The sequence below is a fragment of the Pteropus alecto genome, unplaced genomic scaffold (genome assembly GCF_000325575.1).
Source record: "Pteropus alecto unplaced genomic scaffold, ASM32557v1 scaffold251, whole genome shotgun sequence".
NCBI classification, from domain to species: Eukaryota; Metazoa; Chordata; class Mammalia; order Chiroptera; family Pteropodidae; genus Pteropus; species Pteropus alecto.
In genome coordinates, this window is record NW_006431048.1 from 4,215,011 (window position 1) to 4,231,607 (window position 16,597).

The 16,597-nt window shown below is 39.6% G+C and overlaps 1 protein-coding gene across 3 annotated transcripts in view; it reads left to right on the forward strand.

The window, feature by feature from the left end:
* LOC112469025 (kalirin-like) overlaps positions 1-15,770 on the forward strand; it is a 102,343-nt gene extending 86,573 nt beyond the window's left edge. For all 3 annotated transcript variants that reach the window (XM_025052132.1, XM_025052134.1, XM_025052133.1), the window contains exons 19-25: positions 574-695; positions 1,367-1,498; positions 2,967-3,131; positions 5,016-5,094; positions 9,907-10,107; positions 13,258-13,396; positions 13,983-15,770. In XM_025052132.1, coding sequence (XP_024907900.1) covers positions 574-695; positions 1,367-1,498; positions 2,967-3,131; positions 5,016-5,094; positions 9,907-10,107; positions 13,258-13,396; positions 13,983-14,528 — 1,384 coding nt within the window. In that variant the 3' untranslated portion in view covers positions 14,529-15,770. The remainder of the gene's footprint in view (positions 1-573; positions 696-1,366; positions 1,499-2,966; positions 3,132-5,015; positions 5,095-9,906; positions 10,108-13,257; positions 13,397-13,982) is intronic.
* The last annotated feature ends 827 nt before the right edge of the window (positions 15,771-16,597 follow it).

Sequence of the window (16,597 nt, forward strand, 5' to 3'; positions counted from 1 at the left end):
GTGGGGCTGAGTGACTTCCTTGTTTAACCCTTTCAGAGCAGTTTTTCCCTTGTGATATCCTGGACCCCAGATTGGGAATGCTGGGAAAGTTACCATTTAGTGAAGGAATTTCTGTTTATTTAATTCACTTAATTATTTTGAGAGTTCCACATGTAGAATTTGAAATACTTGAACGTTTTCATTCTTTTTAGTCTTCTTGGGTTTTTTGTACCATTCGTTATTGACCCGTGAGACTGAAAATATTTTAGGACAAAGTAATATGGGTAGATATAGACAAATACTTGTACAGGAAGGACTTTATATATTTGAAAACTTGTTCTGATTTTTATCTCATTTTATACTTTTTCTATCTCTGTTTTTCATATACAACAAACTTGGGAGATGGGCATGGCATGAATTTTTTCCCTCATAAGAGGATAGAAATATAGAGGCAAGGTAACCACCCGAGGTGTGTAACAGAGCTGAGACTAGACCTCGGGCCTGAGGATTCAGCTTAGCACAGCATGTGCCAACCCTTTCCCAGTCAATTGTCTCATTCCTGGAGTCTGAAGGGCAGCCTTTCTGTGTCTCTAGTGATTCTGGAGAAATCACCCTGAAGATCTGCAATCTGATGCCCCAAGACAGTGGGATTTATACCTGCATCGCAACAAATGACCATGGGACCACATCAACGTCTGCTACGGTGAAAGTGCAAGGTACAGTCTCTTTTTGTTAAACGATTTGTATACCTTCTTCAATATTTATTTTGTAATGTGGTAAGATACACGTAGCATAAAATTTGCCATCTCAAACAATTTTAAGTGTGCATTTGGTAGTGTTAAGTATGTTCACACTGCTGTGCAGCCAGTCTCCAGGACCCTTCCTCTTGCAAAACTGAAACTCGGTACCCACTGAACAACTCTCCATTCCTCCTGCCCCCGCCCCCAAGCCCTGCCAACCACCATCCCTCCTTCTGTCTCTATGATTTTGTGTTACTCAAACATTTTAAGGGGATATTACAAAGGCTTCCTGAGACCTGGGGAAGAAATGTTCTATTGTGAAAATTCCAAAGGAAAGTTCTATCACATGAGAAGAGAGAGAATTTTTGCTAAGAGCTGTCTGTGGCCTACCGTATACCTCCTGCGCAGTTCCCTGACCAAGCTGTGTCTCCTGTGTGCAGTATTCAGCCCAAGAAAGAACTTCCAACAGCAAGGTGTATCTCCCAGGTCTCCCTCCGTCCTGGAGAAATGTAATGCACTTGGTGGAGAAGGTTATAGGAAAAATTTGAGACTCAGGTTAGGTAACATTTTCTAGGTGATATGCAACCTTGGTGTAAAATGCCAAGTTCTGCAGAAATAGCACTTGACCCTAATTTCTGTCCTCGAAGGTGTTCCAGCGGCCCCTAACCGCCCCATTGCACAGGAGAGAAGCTGCACCTCCGTAATTCTCCGCTGGCTGCCCCCATCCAGCACAGGAAACTGCACCATTTCTGGTTATACCGTGGAGTACAGAGAGGAAGGTATGCCATCTGTTTCTGTCTTCTCTTCCTCATAAGGAGGACCAGCAGGGTCATAAAGCTATTAGCCCCCGTGCCTTTCATCAGCTGTTCCGTCTGGTGTCTTCCAACTCAGGCCTCAGCGCCAGACTGCAGCACCATCTGATCTCACACATAGAGCAGTAGATTTTACCCAAACAATAAAGACTTGTGGCAGGTTTCAAAGTGCCTTCATAGGCACTTCCCTACTTAAGGGGCCCCGTGAGCCAGACAAGGACAATATACAGATGAGGGGGCTAAGGCCTAAAGAAAGTTAAGGTGCACAAAACTGGAGTTAGTAAGGGGCAGAGATGGCACTAGAAACCAGGTTTCTATTCTGCTAATTTGAGGTCTTTCTCCCAGAATAATACTAAGGGAGCAGGAGCAGAGCTTTAGCCCTCCCCCCAGATAAAATTTAGAGATCGCTCTAGAGATAAACTTTTAAAAATTGTTCAGTTTTTTAATTTGTTACATTTACATGCTATGTGTACATGAGAGTACATATATTTCTTCAGTAGTTGGAAACAATCGAGATTGGCACCTACTTATCAAGAAGAATTAGCTAAAATACGAAGCTGCCAGGTAGCTCTAATTTGTTTAAAAAAAAGGATCTCTGAACCGTATGATAAATTTCAATAGAACTGAAAGTGACTGCTTTCACCCAGAACCAAAATCATTTGTTTTACTCTACTTTCCATTACTCTTATTACTTTAACTCATCTTTCTTCTATTAAACAGGCCCTATGTAATTATAAAGCTATTTATTTCTGTGTCTTTCTTAGGCTGTTGTGTCTCCCAACTCAGCACAAAGTTATTAATGCTGAGCTGACAGACATATTTCACAAAATCCTTATTCACTTCAACATTACTCAGCTCATAGTTCATCTTAATCAACTAAGTTCTCGTGGAGAAATCGTTTAGTCTTTCTGAGTCTCAGTTTCATCTGTAAAGTGAGATTAATGCTCCTGACATAACGCAGTTTCTGTGGATTTAAGTGAGAAAGTTAAATGAGACAATTATGCCTCCCCCGGTATTGTATACACATGAAGTGCTCAATACATGTTCATTTCTATTTTATTTCAATTTCCAAATGCATATTTTTTCATTTTGTTATGAATTCACATTTTTTACTGGCCTTATTAAAAATTTGCCTCGTGTTCCTCCGTAAATTCTATATGATTATATCTTTCCACCCTCACATATGCACATTTGAAATGAACAGAATCAATAGGCCAACTGCTTCCACACCCCTCATGATATATTCAGTCATATAGGAAATTGAAGCCAAACCTGCCACAGTTGGCCTGCAGGCTTTCAGAGCCCAACAACACAGTGACCACAACTGTCCTTTGAATGGAATGTATCAATTTTCCTTTTTTTGTTTGCCGAAGGTCTTTAGAACAATGTCCCTCTGGCTTTCTCTCCTTCCCTCTCCTCTGAAATTGTGCACTAGGTTCCCAGACCTGGCAGCAGTCGGTAGCTTCGACCTTGGACACTTACCTCGTCATCGAAGACCTCAGTCCTGGGAGTCCTTATCAGTTCAGAGTCAGTGCCAGTAACCCCTGGGGGATCAGTCTTCCCAGCGAGCCATCAGAGTTTGTGCGACTTCCAGAATACGGTGAGTCCCAGTCATGCCCAGGACCCCGGAGGGTGAAGACAAGGCATCCGGCCAAATGTCACACACTTGCTGGTACTGTCTGTTCGTTGGTATGTCAGGCCACCATGCAGGGGATGACCTGGATTTGCTTGTTGGCTTCAGTCAAGTAACATTTCACAGGCCCGGTAAAGAGTGTTTCCTTGAAGTGTGATTTCAAGTGTCTTGGAACAAAAGTTGTATTTGTCTACCCTGGGCCTGTCCCAGGCACCCGTGTGTGTCTCCAGGAACAGAGAGGGGCAGACAGATGTCATAAGTCACATGGATGCTATCTGCCCCTCTTCTGAGACAGGAACACCAGACTCCCTCTCCCCTGGGAACCCTTGCCAGGCATAAGTGTACCTCACAGCATTAGGGACAGCCCCACTCACCAATTTAACATGGAAAGAGGAAAGCAACCGGTTGAAGGACTTGACTCAAAATGAATATTTGATTATTTCCCCATCCCCAGCCCTCCCAGAATATCTTTTCTCAATGTGGATGTATTTTTATGTAAATGTGTTGAATAATTAACTACAATATACATATAACTAGCTACACAGGAGTATTTTAGAAACGTGGCTCTTATTTTGCCCACCCATTTACTCTCTCACCAAACCACCTTGGTCTCAGGGACATTTTCAAAGAGGAGACTTGTTAGCCTAAAGAAATCTCCCAGGAGTGAGGTTTGGGGCGGTGCGGAGGAGTAGACTGTGTGTGTGACTGTGTGTGTGTGTGTGTGTGTGTGTGTGCGTGTGTGTGTGTGTGTGTGTGTGTGTGTGTGTGGTGGCGGGGATGGGGCACACAGGGGAGGTGACTACTTAAAAAACAGTGAGCCTCTGTCTCTTTGGGTTAAGGGAGCCCAGGAGTCTCCAGAGGGCCTCCAGAAACACCCTAGGGCCTTAGGCTACAGCCCCACCACTAGCTGAAGCCTGAAACATTCCCAGCCTTGTCCCCATCAGCTCATCTCCCTCCCAATGGCTTTGTTCCCCTGGGCCTGTGATTCACAGGAATCCTTGGCCCTGAATCTGTTTCCTCAGATTTCAGTGTTGGATAACGCATCTTCAGCCTCAGCTGAGCTGTGCTCTGGGCAGCCTGAGGAGCTGTGCTGCAGACTTGGTCCTCTCCTCCCAAGCCACGGACTTAAATCCTGCTTAGGGACTGACTGCTGCTCACGTTTTGCTTCTTGTGAGCATTGGTCCCCAGAGACAACACAAATAGATATTAGTGTGCGTGTTCGTCTGTGTGTGTTCGTCTGTGTGTGTGTGTGTGTGTGTGTGTGTGTGTGTGTGTGTAAATCATTGCCATGGAATTAACACGCTGTACAAGGTAATGCTGCAAAGATTCTACTCAGGCATGTGTTTTGGATTAAGCTAAATCATTCAATAAACTGAATACACTCAGAACAGTGGAGTAAGAAAGCAGTTTTTAGAATATTTGAGCGCATTGCTTTCCTTTCCTCCTTTCTTGGCCTTATAACTCTTCCCCTAACTTCTCTGCAGCATCCTCCCAACAGTCCTGATTCTCACTGGCTTATCTGGGCCTTCGATGTGGTTTTCTCTCTCTCCTTTTTTATTTTTTTCTACCAAATATTTATTTTAAAATATCCAGAAGTCACATTCCTGATCGTTCCGAGTCTTCCTTTGTTGATGTAGGTGGTGCAGGGACAGACTCTGTCATGTCAGTTTCCTCTTGGATGATATTTTTAAAAAGAACATTTCAGAGAATCATGGCATTTTCCCACTGAGTTAGACTCCATATTTAGTCATAAGATTTGCTTTGGGGTAATGCTGCAGTTTTTCTGTTAACCTTTTTGTTTTTCTTATATGACTTCCTCGATATTATGAATGGATTCTCTGTCTTCCAAAGATGCTGCTGCTGATGGTGCCACCATTTCTTGGAAGGAAAATTTTGATTCGGCTTATACTGAGCTGAATGAAATTGGAAGGTAATGACTCAGTCAGTACTCTAATCCTTCATTCATGAACACTTAACAACAGCACATCAGAATAATGGCTCGCTTTTGTTGTCATTTGTTTATTTAACTAAATGCAATCTCTCCATAGTAAGAAAAAATTAGAATACTTATGTGTGTTTCCTATTGATCTTTTTCTAACTTCTTAAAGCCTTCACTCATCAACTTTCAGCCTTTCTTCTTTTCTAATATAAGAATTTAAGGCTGATCTATGGCCATCCCATCCTGACCGTACCCAATCTTGTCTGATCTCGAGAGCTAAACAGGGTCCCGGTTAGTACTTGGATGGGAGAACACCTAGGAAGACCAGGTGCTGTAGGCGTAAAAAATAAAATAAATAAAATAAAATAAAATAAAATCTAAGAAAAAAAAGAATTTAAGGCTCAACTTTTTCTTCAAAGTACAATTTTTTTCTACATCTCTCCTGTTCTGATATATGGCATTTTCATTATCATTCAGTTCTAAGTATTTTTCCTTCAACTACAATATTTTTCTTTGATCTAATTGTAATAGAAATGTTTTAAAATTTGCATATTTATAAGACTGACAAATTATCTTGGTGCTGATTTCTAACTTAATTGCATTATGGTTGAAGAACTTGGTGTATATGATAGTGATTTTTGATTTTTGAGACTTGCTTTATGTGTAGTTTGTGGTCAATTTTTGTTAAAAGTTCCACGTGTTCCCTAGAAGAATGTGTAATCACTAATTGTTTGGTACAGGTCTCTATATATGTTCATTTGTCAAGCACATTGTTTTATGGACATTTCTAATCCAATCCCCCCTATACACACATACACACAAACACCTCTCTCTCTCTCTGTTAGAAAAGTGTGTCCTCAAAAATAAAAAGGATAAAAGTATGACTTTTAATGGAATAATGAAAAAATGTATTGTTTGTCCCACAAAATAGTTGATGGAAAGGAACAAAAAGGGGGTTCATCCTTGTGCATGCATTGGTCTCCAGGTGGTCTAGGTGAGAAAATGTGGGTAGTAGATCTTACAAGTCACCTACCCATCCTGGATTTAAAAGCAACCACTAACAATGGGCCATTAACATCTTCTCCATCTCTGATTAATTTCTCTCAATGAAGCATAAAGTTTCCTAAGTGGAGTGGTTGTGACAGAGGTTGTGGAAAGAGTCAAAATGTTTGTTATTCCCATTTTTTTTAGGCAGGAGTCACAATATCAATTGCTGCCTTTCATCACAGCACCTCCCAAAAACCGACTTTAGCTCTACTTTCCTCTCTTCTTGGTGTAGCCAAAAAGCTAATGGAAATTTATGTGCTGTTGATGATGATGTTTATTGAGTAACTATAGTGTTTCAGATACTGCGCAGATATTATACAGAAGTCACTTAATCTAATCATTATATTCTACAATGTAATTCTGCATTGAGTAGATTTCCGATAAAAGAAACTCAGGCTCAAAGGGGTTAAGTACTTTTTCAAGGTCCCACAACTAGTAGTAGAGCCAGGATTCAAATCCTGGGCTACCTAACTCTGAACGAGCCTGTGCTCGTTTACTAGCATATGTTGTTTTGCATCATAGCAATTTTTTTTGTCAAAAATAAGCTATAGTAATTGAAATCTAGTTTGCTCCATCATATTGAAGTTTGTGAAGCTAGTTTGTAACCCTAATTATGAGCAAGTGAAACTGGTTGCATCACCTGAATACCCCAGTGTATTTCTCCTCAAGACATAAATTTGCTGCTGATAGCCACAGGCAAAGGCATGTTTTACCCAGAAGAGATGGATGTTTTGATATTTCTCTAAGGGGAGATCAATTTTCTGATCCATTCAAAGCAATCAATGGTTTTTTTAAAATCTCATCTCCAACAGCCTAAAACTTTTCCTCTCTCCCTAATGTAGTTCTCATGTTTTTAGAAGATCCTTTAAAAATGCTGTATGTTAACAGAATGGAAATAAAACATTTAGATACTTACATGAGACTCATGAAAGATATCTGTGCCAGGACCATAAAAGTGAGCCAACTTTCTCCATCACACTCCCTCCTGAGATATCACTAAATCTAAAAGTAAAAGAAAATTTTTAAGCAAGGCAAAGCAGGTCCCTTTGAGCTGAAGAGAGCAGGGAAATTATTTTTCCCCTGCACCCTCTTTCTCTCACTGCTTTACCCCAAGAGCATTCATGTGGAACTGTCTGATGCTACAGCAGGCTGAAACTCTGAAGGAATCCCATCTTTCTGGCCAGAGGAACCACAAAAAGGGGCCCATGGGAGAAATCTCAGTGATGGGGAAAATCTCAGTGATGAGAAAGCTAAATATTTTTATAAAGGTCATGTATAAAGGGTTGGGAATTATAATGCTTTGGACATTGACAGTTGATGTCGTCATTCACACTAGAGGTTAGAAAGCAATAGAATAATTCTTTCGAAATTGTGAATGAAAATTTTTTCCATCTAGAATTATACCCAGACAAACTAACAATCAGGTACGCAGGTGGAATAAGCACATTTCAGACATGCAGGTCTCAAACAACTTACTTCTCGTGCACTCTTTGTCAGAAATGATTGAAGGATGTATTCTATGACAAAAAGTAAAAATATTCATAGTTTACTAGAGGTTCAGCTGTGAATAGCACTGACAGTTGCAATAATGTAAACACTGAATATTGATTACAATATAATTCTGTCGGGAGGACAGGGATGAGACAAGTGGCTATATAATAGAGACAGAGGGAAGAAAGAGACTAAAATCTCATCTTTCATAGTGGGTTGTCAATAGATAATAACTAAAACTGAAAAATTAAGAAGTAGCTACACAAAACATACTATATTTAGAGTCATCGAAGTAAATACCAAAATTGTCAGCTAAAATATATTAAACCAGTATATTAAACTGCCTCTGGAGGGGAAAAATGGGTGAGATGATGGGATACTATTATTTTTAATAAGAAATCTTGTATAACTAAGTGACTTTTTAAACCATGGGGATGCACGACTTTGATAAACACAAATTTTTTTAAAAAAATAAGATAACAGTACCTTGACATGACCACTAAGTTCAGGAGTTCTATCCTCAGCATTCAGTCCTATGGAGGGAGTGATTATAATAATCATACTCACAAGAGAGTGCTTTTGAAAGCCAGAGTAGCAATTTATTAATTTATGATGTAAAATAGAACTGCCAGTTTGACCAAATACTTGTTGACTATGCCAAGAATGATATCTGGTATATAAGAGGCATTCAATTAATATTTACCTAATACTTGTTTTATTAATTAGCATATTCTCTTCTTTTGGGAAAATTTATAGCAGAAAAAATTATTATTATTGGAAAGTTGGTTGGTGGCAGACAGCCAGGTCAAGGAGTCAGTTGGAAAATCTTAGTCATGGCCCTGGTTGTCTGATATATACGTTTCTGCTAGAGAAATGAACTGCTCTTCAGACAATTTACTTCTCTGTTCATGGGTTAAGGCACACTCTGGACAAGCCTTCATGGCACTGGCTTGTCACCTCCTTGACTCTGCCTTTCTCTGCCTCCATTGCTGATCAGTTTCCTCCTTCTATTTCACTCCTTACTACCTTCCACAGGGCTACGGTTGAGTCTGGAAACCATTCTATCTATTTTAGGTGCAGTAAATTTTGTTAGATATAAAAATGGAATGGTGGTTATGTATTTATTAAATGTCCTTGTCAATTAGAGATGCAAACTGAAGTATTTATAAATGAAATAACATGATATATGGATTTTGCACTCCAAAAAAAAAAAAATCAGGGAGCAGGAAAGGAATAGATGAAATAAGGTTGGAAGAATGTTGATAATTATTAAAGCTTGCTGCATAGAACATTTATTGTACTATTCTCTCTATTTTTGTGTATATTAGAAATTTTCCATAATAAAAGATAATATATAAAATAAAATGAAAAATTGCCTCTTTAAAAATATTATTGAAATTATCATAAAGTAGAATACCTCCTTCTTTAATGTTGTTATTACTTTTATTATTGTTGTATTTTATAGAAATTTACTCTGTTTAGAAAAGAAAAATGAACCTGTGGTTGATGTTCAAAATGACAGAGAAATATATCAACTAAAAAGTGCTATTAATTTTTTGCACCTCAAAGAACCCTAAAATGCGAAGGAAGTAAAACTGGTTTTCTGAATGGTAACATAATTAAAAATACAATAGTCCCTCCTTATCTGTGGTTTTGTTTTCCACACTTTCAATTACCCATGGTCAACCATGGTCCAAAAATATGTAACGGAAAATCCCAGAAATAACATTTCATAAGTTTTAAATTGCATGCTATTCTGACTAGCATGATAAAATCTCACACCATCCTGCTCTGTCCCGCCCAGGACATGAAGCATCCCTTTGTCCAGCATATCCACACTATATACGCTACTTGCCCATTAGTCACTCGATTATCAGATCAACTGTCATGGTATCACAGTGCTTGTGCTCAAGTAACCCTTATTTCACTTAATAATGGCCCCAAAGCTCAAGAATAGTGATGCTGGCAATTCAAATATGCCAAGGAACAACCATAAAGTGCTTCTTTCAAGTGGAAAGGTATGTATGTATAGGGAAAAACATATAGTATATATAGAGTTCAATACTATCTGTGGTTTCGGCATCCACTGGGAGCCTTAGGATATATCCCCCATGGATAAAGGGCACTACTATACAGGAAAATAGGATTCCTAGTAAAATGTTACCATCTGACTACTTAAGATAAAACATCACACATCCTTGAGTAAAATAATACCTAGTTGACTAGTGAATCTTGACAAAATCCTTTCTCCCTTTTGTTTTCCAGAGGCCGTTTCTCCATAGTAAAGAAGTGCATTCACAAAGCTACCCGCAAAGATGTTGCTGTGAAATTTGTTAGCAAAAAAATGAAGAAAAAAGAGCAGGCTGCCCATGAGGCTGCCCTTCTCCAGCACCTGCAGCACCCACAGTACATCACTCTCCATGACACCTATGAGTCTCCCACATCCTACATCCTGATTTTAGAACTGTAAGTACAGGTGTCATCTCTCTAAGGTGGTCCCCAGCTCTTTCGGTTATTTGTTGGCAGTTACATTTAATACAGTGTCTTATGGTTTACAAAGTGCTATATGTAACATGGACTCTCTTGTCCACTTTATAAAAATGTTATTCCCATTTTATAGATTAGAAAATTAAGGATAAGAAAGATCCTTAAAACTAACTCCTTAAAACTAGGAAATGGAGAAGCTGAGACTTGAACCCACATCTCTCTCACTCCGATTTTCATTTTCTTTCTATTTCAGACTTTGGGGCTAGGCAGGAGTTTAGGAAAAGCTTATTGACAATAGGCATAGGGTAGAGTTGAAATGAAAGAGGGGTTTGTGCATCAACCCACAGCCATAGCATCCCCAGTCTACCACCCAAGAAATTTCTTTTAGGGTGAAACTTTATCTTCAAAATACTCTATTCATTCCAGATTTTCGAGGGACTCAGGCAACCATGTTCTTGGCCCCAGAACAGTTCAAATAAAGCAACAAGGTCACATTCTCTTCACTACTACCCCAAGCTAAGAACAGAGAACATGCTCTGTGGTTCAGAGAGATTTTACAGAGACTAAAGAAAGTCTTTTCAGAAGTATTGAGCCCTCATAGAAGTGTTAGCAGATTGGTGCTGATGAGGACCTGCAGAGAAGACAGACATTTTCACTGAAGACCGATGCTGTATACGGCCCCACACGAACCTATGTTCAGTAGAGAACTGCCTCCATTTACAGCTTTTCAACTATCATTTTAGTCTTGCTCTTGTGTGCTTGTGCTTGTTAGTCTATGTGTATGTGTATGGAGACCTTTGAAGCAGTAACTTACCATAAATTCATTTATGATGAAAAAAAAAGCCAAAATGCAAACATCTTAGGCTACATTTTTAAGTTGGTTGGAAAGAAACAAGAGGAGACAAAACCAACTCTTAGTATTTGTAATTCTTTTGTTATACTTAACTTTATATAGCTGTGTAGTGGCTGGTAGATTGTCACTTTGGACTTAACAAATACACTTACAAACAGCCTTTCAAAACCTAACTGGGAGCTTCCTAACTCAAAAGGCATATTCTGTTGACAATGATCGGTCTTCATTTACCAGTAGCAACATGTTATACTTGAGTTCTGATAAAATGTATGGTCACTTGTGTTCCAAAGTAGTACTTCAAAAACAGAACCTTTGCCCTTCAGACTTGCCAATCACCATTCCAAGGGAAGGCATTGAGTACCAGGCTGCCACAGTGCACTGGAAAGTAGCCGTTCATGGGATCTAATCCCAGCTCTGTGATTTGAGACCATGTGTTTGGCTTCCTGGGCCTCAGGGTTCTCACCTGTGAAGTCCGAAGAATTATTCCCACTTCTCAGAGATGTTACAGGGATTTCATTAGATGAAAATTGGATTTAACTGGTTTCTCAAACATTTACTGAGCACTCAACTGAGTGCCCACAACTGTGCAGACCTGGGCCTGTGTGGGAGGAGCAAAGATAAGAAATATAGTTCTTGCTCCTGAGGAGTTATAACTCAAATGAGGAAGCCCAATAGCTAAATGAATGATTTCAGTACAGCATGGTAAATGCTAAGAAAGAAATGCATATTTTGGAGAGAGTTGCTGTGAGAACATTGAAAGGTGCTTGATTGGACGTGAGGTTCGGGGAAGATTTGTGGAGAGGTAGTGCCTGAGCTAAACTCTATGTTGAATCTTGGTTATGCCGTGACTGTGGGTCCCCACTTTGGTGGCTATCCAAATCGCTTGTAGAGCTTTTCTCTACCAGGCAACTGAGGTTCTGACCCCCTAGTCTCTGGTGGGGCTGGAGCATCTGCATTATCCAAGAGCTCTAAGAGTGAACTTGGTGGCCGAGACTTTGGTGTCTCAGAGCACTGCTACTGTTCATTTCTCCCTTAAGTGCTCTAAGAAGTCCAGGGAAATGCATTTAAAAAGCCCAAATCCTCCTCCTGCTCCGTCCCCGGCAGTGTCAGAGGAAGGCGAAGGAGGCCCTCATTGGTCCTAGCCTTTGCTCCTGTCTCTTTGACAGAAGAAACCAGGAGACCAATGGGAAGGAACAACTAGAGAAGGGAAACTTGGCTGTGGGGGGTTTCAGCTGTGCTTGAAAGTAGTTTCTGACTCTTGCTCAAGCTGCTCTGCCTGGACATTTCCTGGGGATGTGCCTTGAACAGCCCAATACACATTAGGGAATAACTGCCTGGTATCTGGTCATCTTGCTAAAGAGGACACAGAGTACCTGAAAGTAGTTACCATTTATTGAGGCTTACTATTGCTACCAATTATGTGTAAATGCCTCATTGTCTCACTTGATCCTTACACAATGCTCAGAAGAAGTATATATTGTTGCTGTCGTTATTATTATTCCCACTTTAAAGATGAAGAAACCAAAACACAGAGAATTTAGATGACTTGCTCCAAGCCCCCAGCCTGTAAATGGGAGAAGTAGGATTCAAATCCAGGTCAGACTGGCTCCTCATATTCTGTCACAGTTTTTAAGGTTAGAAAGTTGCTAAAAAGGCAAAAGATTCAGAAAGGGATCAAGAATGCCAAGGACAAACTTTGCCTGCTGTTTTTCCCCAACGAAAACTTGACAAATAAAAGTAATTTTCAAAATACATGTAGGGCTGCTTGGAGCCACCAGGTTCTAGTTAATCAGCATATTGTTGAAATAACACTCTCTCTGCCTCTCCCTCCCTCCTCCCCATTTGCCCATCTCTCTCTGTCTCTCTTTCTCTCTCTCTCTCTCTCTCTCTCTCTCTCTCTCTCTCTCTGCCTCCCACTCACCCCTCCCCATTTGCCCATCTCTCTCTCTCTCTCTCTCTCTCTCTCTCCTTTCTCTATGTCTCAACCAAACCTCTTAAAGGAGTGTCAGAACTGTTTTCTTGTGAACAATTTTAAAAGTTAATAAACAGAATATATCGTAAACAAAGTTATACAGATTTCTTCCCTGAAGCACACCACATTTGTATGTATGTATGTATGTATGTATGTATGTTCTGAACATTATACTAACTTCAGACTCTCTAAAATATGTATGTGTTGCAACATTGATCTTATAATAAGCAGTAGGAGAGATCTTACAGATGTGTGTATGTTATTTTTCTGTTTCTTTACAAACATTTTTCCTTCCTACTTGCAGGATGGATGATGGACGGCTCTTAGACTACCTTATGAATCATGATGAGCTGATGGAAGAAAAAGTAGCTTTCTATATTCGAGACATCATGGAAGCTCTGCAGTACCTTCACAATTGCAGGGTTGCGCATTTGGACATAAAGGTAATAAGAAATAGCAACCCTAGCCAGGAAATAGTGAAGTCCAACCTGCTAGTCATTATTCTCGAGGGATATAAATTCTAATTCATTTTATTTACTTAGATTAGAATCCTTATGAATATTAAACAGAAATGAGGTTACACGATTTCATTGTGTTATTCACAAATTGATGAGAGCATACCAGAATCACAATGACATATGGGGTGAGGGAAGGTAGGCAAGCTTTAACCACTTCCACTAACTTTATAGAAGGAAGCCAATAAATGTCGTTTTTTTTCAAGGTACTCAGAAACAAGTCTCTGTTCTTCAAAATGAATAATTTATTTTTCTTGATTCATTGTAAAAGGAATAGTTAAGAAGACATGATTTTCAATGTCAAACAACTTGTCTGAAGTACCACTCAACCTCAGAGTTTAGCTTAGTTTGAAGCCTACTTGTACTGATGCACTTTGCATCAGGAGTGTCCCGTACACTGTAGGCTTTATCAAAGAACAGCAGGCTTGTGTAAGAACTAATGAAGTCCTACTGGTAGTCAAAACAGAGAGCTGAATTTGCCTTCTCTTCTCCCCACCTCTTTGGATCTCCTTAGCCTGAAAACCTGCTCATTGACCTGCGGATTCCAGTGCCTCGAGTGAAGCTCATCGACTTGGAGGATGCTGTCCAGATCTCGGGTCACTTCCACATCCACCACCTGCTGGGGAACCCTGAGTTTGCCGCCCCAGAAGTGATCCAAGGCATCCCTGTGTCCTTGGGCACAGATATCTGGAGCATTGGGGTTCTGACATATGTCATGCTGAGTGGGGTCTCCCCCTTCTTGGATGAGAGCAAAGAGGAGACATGTATCAATGTATGCCGGGTGGACTTCAGCTTCCCCCATGAATACTTCTGTGGCGTGAGCAATGCCGCCAGAGATTTCATCAATGTGATCTTACAGGAAGACTTTCGGAGGCGGCCCACAGCAGCCACCTGCCTACAGCATCCATGGCTGCAGCCCCACAATGGCAGCTACTCCAAGATCCCCCTGGACACCTCCCGCCTGGCATGCTTCATAGAACGTCGCAAGCATCAGAATGATGTGCGGCCTATTCCCAATGTCAAGAGCTATATCGTCAACCGGGTAAACCAAGGGACATAGCCACATCCCAGCCCTTGAGGTTTCACATGAAAGTGCAGTGTGAACCAAAGCAAGACTGAATGTGTCTGTAAATAATTTTGTTCATTATTTTACTCCATGCAGTTCTCTGGATCAAGAGGTGTACTTCTTAAACCTCGACAGTGGTTATTCAGGGTCTGAGCAGCTGTAAAATCACCCCGAGTCTAGGGGCTTTCCAGAGGGTCATTCAGAAGAGATAAAGAAGCAGACAGTCATAGAAAGCATTAAAAAAGAGGGGCAAGGATAACAAGAATATTAGCTGTTATAAAATCTTAATTATGCATCCCAAAATGAATGGATAGATAGGCAAAACTTTAGCTCACTGTAGTGAGTATAAAAGGTTTCTGCCTTTGCTGAAATTTTAAGCAAAATGTTCTACTTAACAGAGATGTCATGTATACCAACTATTCTGGTTTAGATTGCTGAGATAAATCTTAGTAGGATATGTATACACATACAGTAAAATATATCCCATTCAGGTTCCAGAGTTTTATAATATAGAGATATATATGAAAACAATCATAAGCAACTTTGAGTGCTCCAGTTAAGACAGTGACTTATTTACTGAAGCATTACATTGTTTTGACTAAGCACAATTAGCTGACACATTTTTTAGAGCATTTTGTAAATCTTGTATAGAAATCTTTTACCAGAACCTGTGCATTAAAAGAAAGTGATGTTACCCTTTTGCAATTTGCGAATGAGAAGATTCTTCTCTCAGTCACAGGTATTTGACATAGGTTCTGTATATGAAATGCTACCCCCAAATTCACTGGCAGCTCAGAGTTAATCTGGCAGGAAAGCCTACCAGGAAGTAAGTCCAAATACAGTAAGAGTTGTGAGCTATTTTTGTCTGCACTTGGTTCGAAATAGATAACAAATATAACAGGTTCATAAAAAAAAGGGCAAATGAAAACCTTTCCTACAGTTCTTATGAACACCGTGACAACACACTTTCTGCTCTCTTCTACAGCTGCAGAATGCAGTCCTCAGAAAGTTGGCCTACTTTATTTCTAAACCCTTATAGAAGCTAAGGGGTGCTCACCAAAAGGAGGCAGCCATACAGGCCTTTTAAAGGCCTGGCCCCAAGTCCTTTTTGAAGCCATGGAATAAAATCTAATACATCACCCTAATAGAGCATTGAGTTTTAACTGTGATTGCAATACCTACCACCACTCAGCCGCATCTATTTCCCTGGACTAAAAGGACTCATTGCACTTTGAGGCCAATGCTGCTTTCTGGTGTATATTCTCTATACAAGATAATTATGAACTGCCCTTTTTTCTGCTAGTGGAAAAAAAAACCTGGGCATTTCATGGTTTATTTTTTGTGTGTTTAGAAAGAGTTTTTGTTTTTGTGTTTGTACACAATCCAACCTTTGTTTTCTAGATCATGTTTTAAAATTTGTAGTTATGCAAATAATATTTTAAAAATATAACTCAAGTGTTTGTCCAATTAAGGTTTAATGATATTGCTTCTCTCCTATAGTAGGATTGAGAAAATTAAAATTATGCAGCACAGAAGTGTAAGCAGAGATTTGTGAAGGATAAATAGAACTACAAACCTATCTAAAAGAAAAACAATGGTAGAAACTAAGCCTGAACTTTAATATATAAAAACACTTCTTCCCACAGTGGAAATGTAGAATTAAAAGTACTCATCATTCTTTTTCACTGGTTTCAAAGTCAACTTTCTCATCTACCCTTCACTTCATCCCATTCAAGATTATAAATTAATAAATTATTAGAAAGTACAAGCAATAAGACTAAATAGCACTTCGTATTTTCAGGATTAACCAAATATGTGGAAACTGACTTGGACTGTATTTGTTTCCTAGTTTTCATATGGCCCCGTGTCATCAAGGATCCCTTCCTCAGAGCTTGCGCTTGACTAACCCTCCATGTTCTTCATTTAAAAACAAATGTATATAAAAATGCTTTATATTTTAAATTTTAAAACATATTTACTAAAAATTCTTTTAGTCAGCATGTCTTTGTTATGAGACATAGCATAAAAGAAGAAATCCTGGTCCCTAGGATTTGTGTTGAGAT